Source organism: Solanum stenotomum, chromosome 12 (genome assembly GCF_019186545.1).
Source record: "Solanum stenotomum isolate F172 chromosome 12, ASM1918654v1, whole genome shotgun sequence".
In the NCBI taxonomy this organism is placed as follows: Eukaryota; Viridiplantae; Streptophyta; class Magnoliopsida; order Solanales; family Solanaceae; genus Solanum; species Solanum stenotomum.
This window is the reverse complement of record NC_064293.1, coordinates 833523-842185: the sequence shown is the minus strand read 5'-3', so window position 1 is coordinate 842185 and position 8663 is coordinate 833523. Positions and strand designations below refer to the sequence as shown.

Sequence of the window (8663 nt, the reverse complement as noted above, 5' to 3'; positions counted from 1 at the left end):
GGACCCAACCACTAGAACCAAGTACATAGATGCAATCTTGTTATTCTTGAGCACAAATCAACTTGAGTGCTTAGAAGATCTTCTTACCCAGGTATTCTCTTTTCTCTTCCTCTTTTTCGTATAATTCTTTTATTATTATTATTATTATTATTATTATTATTATTATTATTATTATTATTATTATATTTTTGTACGTCAACACAATCAATATTTATATTGTGAATACCATTCAAGGGAGAGTTTTATCACACAAGAGTTTGATCTTGAGGTGTGAAGGGATGTGTTTAACATTCCCTCCTTGAAGATCACTATCTTGAGGCTTTACAAGATCTCGAATACTTGAGCATAATGTGTGAAGGGATGTGTTTAACGTCCCCGCCTTGAAGATGACTAGTTTGAAGCTTTACAAAATATTGGATACTTGAGCATAAGGTGTGAATGGATGTGTTTAACGTCCCCGCCTTGAAGATCACTAACTTGAGGCTTTACAAGATACCGAATACTTGAGTATAAGGTGTGAAGGGATGTGTTTAACGTCCTCTCCTTGAAGATCACTAAATTGAGGCTTTACAAAATTCTGAATACTTGAGCATAAGGTGTGAAGGGATGTGTTTAACGTCCCCACCTTGAAGATCACTAATTTGAGGCTTTACAAAATTCCAAATACTTGAGCATAAGGTGGAAAGGGATGTGTTTAACATCCCCGTCATGAAGATCACTAACTTGAGGCTTTACAAAATTTTGAATACTTGAGCATAAGGTTTGAAGTGATGTGTTTAACGTCCCCGCCATAAAGATCACTAACTTGAGGCTTTAAAATATTCAAAATACTTGAGCATAAGGTGTGAAGGTATGTGTTTAACGTTCCCGCCTTGAAGATCACTAACTTGGGATTTTACAAGATCCCGAATACTTGAGCTTAAGGTGTGATAGGATGTGTTTAACGTCCCCACCTTGAAGATCACTAACTTGAGGCTTTACAAAATTCCAAATACTTAAATTAGTCTTCCCTTCTTAGCTACCTTTTTATTTAAGCTTTATCTTCTATCGTGCAACATCATAAATAAAGACTAACGCTCTTTTTTTAAATGCAGTTTGAACATTGGTTTTCTTCAAGGATTATACTTGCCAATCTTCTAGACTCAAATATATCATCATTGGAATGGAGGGTAGCACGGTGGAGACTAAGCTTTTGGTCCAGAATTCTTTAGTTAGTCGTTATGTTGATCCATGGCCACAATTGAGGAACACGCTTCATATGAAAAGTTGGACTTCTGAATACCATCAAAAATCTAACAAAGCCTCTAAAGTGTGGTATCTTGAGAAACCAAAATCCTCAAGGTACAAATATCGCAAGCACTCTTTCGAATTTAGGTCTCCACATGATTCAAGAGGAACTGCGTTGGGGGGACAACATTGCGCTTAAAGGTAAAAAATCATTGCCTTCTGCGATACTAGGAATGGACAATAGATGTCTTAAGTAAAAATAGGCAAGTTTAAACAACAGTTTTATTCGTGGTGATGTATTTGATTCTCTTTTTACTTATGATCAGAACTCTAATATTATACAAGCCTTTTGTGAGGCTTGGTGTCCCCAAACAAACACATTACTTACAACTACTAGAGAGGTGTCCATATCTCTTTGGGATTTGCATATACTTGGTGGATTTCCAATTAGCGGAGTCCCTTACGAAGAAGTGATACATAATGCCATAGAACTTACAGATTTTGATGACAAGAGGGAAAAATTTCTTCCTCGAACTTGTGAATATATGTTTGTTGTTGTTCATCACCTCAAAGAGGAAATTAATGGTCATATAGGGGTCTGTTTTAGCGAATGGATACAATTATGGTGCAAGAAAGATCTCAAATATGAGCTAGCTCCCTCAAGAAAAGAGAAAAAGTGTCGACGCCTGTCATCTACACATAATCCAACGTGTGAGATACCTATCGAGATAAACACATGGTTAACTGCTCAAGAGATGGCATTTTCTAAGCTTGGGGTGAAATACTAAAAATGTGAGACTTATCTGACGGCCTTTTTGACATGTTGGTTGTGTGCCTTTGTATTTTCATCTGAAGAAGGGAATTTCATTCGGACTGAAACTTTCAAGATGGCAAGCTTAATGGCGAGCGGTCGAAGGGTTTGCCTTGTGGTTCCGGTCTAAGCGAGCATCTATCATGGCTTAAATAAAATTTCAAATTCTTCACAATTAGACCATATAAGAGTTTGTTTTCCCATTCACTATGTTTATGGTTGGCTTGCTTATTATCTCAAGACACACTATCCGCTTACTAGTGGACCTTCTTTACCACGAATGGTGGTATATTCTGGGGAAGGTGCTACAAAATATTTTGACAAAGATGAGGCAAGAAAGCGCATTTATCAAGGGGAAAGCATTGTATGGAATGCAACCATGCTTAGTAGGCCTCATCCAACTTATTATATTGATGATGGCAAAGCACCAGAGTTAGAGTTAGCTTATTTTATGAGCCTTCGTTTTAATTATCTTCCATTGAGGAGGGGAGGTTCCTTCATCACTGAGCCATATAGTCCGCACTGATTTAGTCATCTATTTGGTTTCCATCAAGATATTCCTGGCAATTTAGAAAATGATATTCATGCTGAGTCGCTCAATGAAGGCCTTAGATATTGGCGTATCTGTATATCATATGCAACCATGTCTAAAGCGACATTTCCTCCTTCAATAACTTCCGCGAAGAAGCTTTACACTACCCGGTATCATCTTGGTGGGAGAGATCCCTTGGAAAGTTTCTTGAGGATAATTTAGAAGTTTTGGCGGAGAAAGTTGGGTCAAATTTCGTTACCCTTTTAGAAGACAAAAGTCAGGATATCGAGAAGACACTTTCAAAAGTCAAGAAACCACTTGCTCCCCAACATTAAAGTAAGAAGATTAACTTCTCTAGGGCTTCTAAGAAAGAAGTAGTTCATACTTCTACTGATAAAGAGAAATGTCTCCAAATTCTTTTCTCTAGTAAACGAGCCTTTCAAAAAAGAAGCAAAGCTAGTAATGATCGATGTTGGAAGAGGCAAAGGGTTGAATCATTTGAGTTTGAAGTGGTAGAAGTCCAAAGCATTGATAGCCCATCAAGAACAAAATTAACAGTCCAGAGTGAAAAGGTTTACTCTCTTTTTTAGAAAAAATCACGAATCTCTTATCGTTGAGTTATGAATAAATGACTTTGCTAGCCCGTCCTTTTTTTTATTTGTAGTTCAAAACTATCGAACATCCAATGGGATCACCATGTGAAAGGCCACAAGTTAGCGATGAGTCTACTACAATATCAAGACCTAAGGCAAAATCAAGTTCAAATACCGAGCAAGAACAAAAGACATCATCTTCTTCTCATGACCAAACTTTAAAAGGGTTGATTCCTAATTCAAATGATATTTCTCAAGTTCTTCCAAAGTTGAATGGAGTTATGTCTATCTTTGAAGGAAAAGGTGTTGTGTTCAACCACAAAAGGAAGTACATCTTGGGTCTTTGGGAAGAGATTTGTGGAAAACTTTCTAGAACTTCTCTAGACAATATTTCATCTTACTAAGATGATATTTGTGAGATCTTCAAGGATATGAGTGGGATAGATTTATTAGATCTTTTACCATTATATAGCTTGATGGATTCTCTTTTCGAGCATGTTACTTCCTATTATCAAGAACACTCTAATTCTGTTGACAAGGCGTATGAAGATAAGAAGATGGAGTTGCTATACAATGCCAAGGAGCATCTTGAATCATTCAGAGTAGAAGAGGGTGAGAAGGCAAAACATTTTTCTTCTATCAAGAAATCACTAAAGAAGGTTAAGCGAAAGCTAGCAACTTTACCAGGAGAGCGAGAAGGACTTGAAGTTGTTTTAGAATCTGCTGAGAAGAATGTTGAGGAGATTCAAGCCAAGATTTTAGCTACAGAAGATGAGATATCCTCAAATGAAAATATGAATTTATTAACGCCCAAAGACTCGATTCGTTTGGAACATAAAAGAGAGCGCTTGGAGGTTAGTCGTCAAGATTTGACCAACTACAAGTTACGCATAGATTAGGCTTTTCTTTATCTTCCTTTTTTTTACTTTCTTTAGAATTTGATTGATGTTTTAAACTATTTTATGGTAATAAAGTTCCTTCATTCTTTCCGTCTTATATCATGCATTTTTGGTGCATTCTCCGACTTGAATTTGCTCTTTTAATTTTTTATTGCGAGCTTTTTAGTAATTCAAAGTCATTCCATATTTTGCATGTCAATAAGAATGAATATAGTGCAAGTTCCACATTTTAAGTTTGCACATTCAAACATGACTTGTGAATTTTGTAGAATTTAATGCTCCAACTCTTAACAAGTTTTGAGGACGTTAACTTGCAAATTCATAGAATTCGAAGACATTGACTTGCAATTTTATATAACTCGATGACTATATTTTACAAACTTGTTTGATTTGAGAGCTAACTTGCAAACTTGAAGGACTTAACTTGTTAATTTGTAGAATTTGAAGACTTTGTCTTGTATATTTATTTGATTTGAGAGTCTAACTTTCCAACTCATAGTAATTGAAGACTTCAACTTGTATACTTGGCTGAATTTAAAGACTTCAACTCACATACTTTGCTAATTATGAAGACTTCAAGCACACTCTTAAAGAAGCTCATATTTTATAAGGGTTTTCCCCCCTCCCTACTGACCCAACAATATTTCGTACAAGTCTAAAGTTTTATAAAACAAAATAAAATATTTATAGCCTTAATTTTCATGTGACGGATTAAGTGGGAACATGTGGTTTTTTGACACTCATGCAACTGAACTTAGAATACGGTTCAAAGAGCCTACATACCTAAGTGAAGAGGATCAAGTCATTACGTAGTTCTAGGAGAGTTTTTTTTTTTTGGTGTGTCGTACATAGTTTATATATACTCTTGCGGGCCAGGAGTAACATTGTCATGACCCGATTTCTCAAGTCATGATGGNTCATTACAAACATGCAATTTCGGCTTGTACCTTAAGGAGCATCATTTTACATCAAGGGTAGTACCTCTTCAGGAATTTTACATTAATAGGACTGATCCTTACTCCATCTGCATTAACAATCTTGTAAGCACCATTCGAATATGCTTCTTGTATGACATATGGACAATCCCACTTTGAGGTAAATTTTCTCCCAGACTTATGTGAAGTAATGATGGCTCGTCCTACTGCAAGAACTTTGTCTCCAACTTGGATGCACCTTAAGCGAACCTTCTTATTGAAAGCACGAGATAGATGATCTTGATAACATTCAAGATTTTGTTGGGATTCTAGCCTCTTTTCATCAAATGCTTCTAACTTCGCAAGACGTAGTCGAGCATTTTCTTCTCCAATGAGTACTTCTTGAATACTAAGTCTTAAAAAAGGAATTTGACGCTCAAGTGGCAGGACTGCTTCAACACCAAAAGCAAGTGAATATAGTGTTGCTTGATTTGGTGTGTGGTATGTTGTCCTAGACACTAAAAGAAAAGTGTGAATTACATGGGGATTTTCCTGGGGTTTAGCTTGATAATCCGTAGGAAACTTATTTTCCTACAAATTTTCATACTAATCCCCAGGAAAATCCCCAAGTAATTCACACTTTTCTTGTAGTGATATGCCCACAAAGCTTCTTCCATTCTTTCATGGAAATCTCATTTGGACTTGGAGACAACTTTCTTGAGCAGGTTGCATAGAGTCTTATTGAATGCTTTAGCAAGACCATTGGCGGAAACATGATACATATAAGATTTACGCTACTTGAAGCCAAAGAGATCACAAATTTTGTTCATTAACTTGTTATAAAATGGCTTGCATTGTTCGTTATTATGTAGCGAGGGATGCCAAAGCGATAGATGATATTCACTCTGAGGAAATTTGCAACATTCTCTTTCTTTACTTCTTTAAGAATGACAAATTTGGCCCATTTTGAGAAGTAATCTATTGCGGCCAAGATGTACATGTGTCCACTAGAAGATTTTGGTAGTGGTCCCATAACATCCAACCCCCAAGCGTCAAATAGGCAAGATGCAATAGTTGGGTGTAATACTTTGGGCAGCTGATATATGAAATTTGCATGAAATTGACAAGCATTGGACCTTCGAGCATAATCTAAGCAACCCTTCACCATGGCTGGCAAATAATACCAAATTCTTTTTATGTGAAAGTGGAGCTTCGGTCCAGATTGATGTGACCCACATACTCATCAGTGTGCTTCTTGCAGAGCTTATATTGCTTCTTCCTCTCCCAAATATCACAAGAATACAACCTCAAATGATCATCTATATAATGTGTCCTTGTAGTAAAGGAAGTGAGGTGCACGACAATGAATGTCATTTCTTCTCCTCGAATTTTCTAGAAGTATCCCATAAGACATACAGTCGGTAATGGATTGTCTCCAATATTCCTTCGTGGCTTTAGAAATAGCGACGAGATACTCAAGCTCATTTTTTGTATATACGTCCTCATTTGGTGGTAGTACTATCCATTTTTGGCAAATAGTGACTTATGTCTGATCAAGAAGGGTTAGAGTTGAAGCTAGGGATCCAACGCATCATCTTTCTTATTTTCCATGCTAAGGACATGTTGGAGGTTTACATCTCCAAGTCATCCTATCAATATTTTAGCATAATCCTGATAAGGGAGCAATTCGCGTTTTTTCACATCATAACTTCCCAAGAGCTGATTGGTCACCAACTTAGAGTCACCAAAGACTTGTAAGTGTAATTGCTTCATGTCAACGGCCATTTCAAGTCATTGGTTCATTTTAGGTGAGAAAACCTTTCACTCTAAGAACCCTTAATATGTGAGAAAACCTTTCACAATTCATGCTTACCTGTGTATAAGAGAAATCCTTTCAACAACACAACAATAGCAACATCATTGATACTTCAATCTCAAAGCATTCTTAAACATTTACATAAACTTCGTAAGAACATGCATAATTCCATAATTCACCTTTCAAGGTTCAAAACCCACTTTCAACTATCAACATCTAGAAGACATGGGTTAGACATGGGTTCATAGAAATTCATCCTAAATTCATGTAATTCTATTCAATTCATGCTTGATTTTATATAATCCTCTTTCATAATACAAGACCCATATTATATGTTCATAATTGGACAACATGGGAATTACATGGGTTCATAGGGAATCATCATAAAATCATGAGATTAACTCAATTCATGCATCATAGATCATAAATCAATCAATCAGATCAATAATTAGGAGAACTCATAACATAAAAACCCTAACTCAATTGGGGAATTCTAACTTTAAAAATAGGAGAATTTGGGAACTCCATGAATGGAAGGAATCCATGGATGAAAACTATCATACCTCAATGCCAAAAACTTGACTTCAATGGTAGAATTGGAGGCTTGACTTGAAAACCCTAGCTTCCTTCTTCAACTTCTAGAGAGAGAAATATTTGAGAGGAATAACTTGACATTCTTTTAGGGATGAGAGAATCATTTTAAATTGGGTAAATTTGGGGTAAAACTCTTATATAGGTCTTTAAGTAAAGGGTAAAATGACATGGTATTGAATTAAAATAATCTGAAAAGACCCAGAAGTCCCTAACTTAAAAACTGAACACGCTGAAGCTCGCCAAAAGCCACTCGGCGACTCGCCGAGTGAGCCTTTAGCTCGCCAAAAGTTACAGTGTGTCGGCTCCTAGACCAAGCCAATTTGGCGATGGGGAATTCAATTTGGCGATTCGTCGAATAGAACGGTGAGCTCGATCCAGCTAGCCTAAAGTTCCAGAACACTGGACGCAGAAATCAAGTCAAAAAGGCGAGGGGGTCTACTTTGGCGGATCGCCGAGTCATTCAGCGTCCTCGAGCTACTTCATCGAATGGCTGCGAAACGAATGTATTTCCCTTTTCTGAATCCGAGGTGTTACAGATCACATCTTCATCAGGAAGTTCATCAATTAACTCTCAATTATCTGGTATCTGGTGGTCTTCCAAAAAAATCTACTAATGCTTGTCCCTTCACAGCTTATAGAGGGATGTACACAATCTCAAACTATTGGCATTGGAGGTACCATCTTGCTAGTCAGTCACTAAGGACAGGTTTTGACATAACAAACTTGATAGGATTTGCTCTAGAAATAAGGCGAACAACATGAGCTTGAAAATAATGCTTCATCTTTTGAATTGAGAAGACTAGCGCCAAGCACAATTTTTCAATTGGCGAATAGTTCAGCTCATTTGGCGTCATCGTTCTACTCAAGTAATAAAGAGAGTTTTCTTTACCTTCACTATTCTCTTGAGCTAACAGGGCTCCTACAAACCTTTCTTGTGCCGCAATGTAGAGTATCAATGGCTTTCCAAGTATAGGGGCTACCAAAACTGGAGGTTTAGCTAGATACGATTTGATAATCTTAAAGGCATCGCTACATGTTTGAATTTTTGCACTATTCCCACACCGATCCAGACCCCTTTTCTCCTCCCAATTTTTCCCTATAAATTGCCTTCTCCTTACTGTTCATTCTGGCGTTTTGAGACCTTAGAGTACCCCCTAAAAGGTTTGGGAATTCTCAGCTCAATACTTTGAAATTTTGTGGTTGTTCGAGTTGAAAGAGGTGGAATCGTCTCCATCAGCATTTTTGTTGGCTCTTAATTATGTCTTATTCATTGAAAT

The 8663-nt window shown here is 36.9% G+C and overlaps 1 protein-coding gene and 1 pseudogene across 1 annotated transcript; one reads left to right on the top strand and one right to left on the bottom strand.

Annotated features, from left to right (window-relative positions):
- Nucleotides 1–2681: 2681 nt before the first annotated feature.
- Nucleotides 2682–3567, top strand: LOC125849531 (uncharacterized; annotated as a pseudogene).
- Nucleotides 3568–5030: 1463 nt separating this feature from the next.
- Nucleotides 5031–8240, bottom strand: LOC125849530 (uncharacterized). The gene is made up of 3 exons (XM_049529616.1): nucleotides 8110–8240; nucleotides 7600–7769; nucleotides 5031–5425 (listed from the first exon to the last, which is right to left on the bottom strand). The coding sequence occupies exons 1-3, from the start codon at nucleotides 8238–8240 to the stop codon at nucleotides 5031–5033; spliced, it is 696 nt and encodes a 231-aa protein (XP_049385573.1).
- Nucleotides 8241–8663: the final 423 nt, after the last annotated feature.

Coding starts and splice junctions, on each gene's coding strand:
- LOC125849530 (XM_049529616.1), bottom strand. CDS start 8,240: ATGACGCCAAATGAGCTGAACTATTCGCCAATTGAAAAATTGTGCTTG. Junction 7,770..8,109: donor TCTAGAGCAAATCCTATCAA/GTTTGTTATGTC, acceptor CTGGAACTTTAG/GCTAGCTGGATCGAGCTCAC. Junction 5,426..7,599: donor TCAGCGTGTTCAGTTTTTAA/GTTAGGGACTTC, acceptor GTGTTGAAGCAG/TCCTGCCACTTGAGCGTCAA.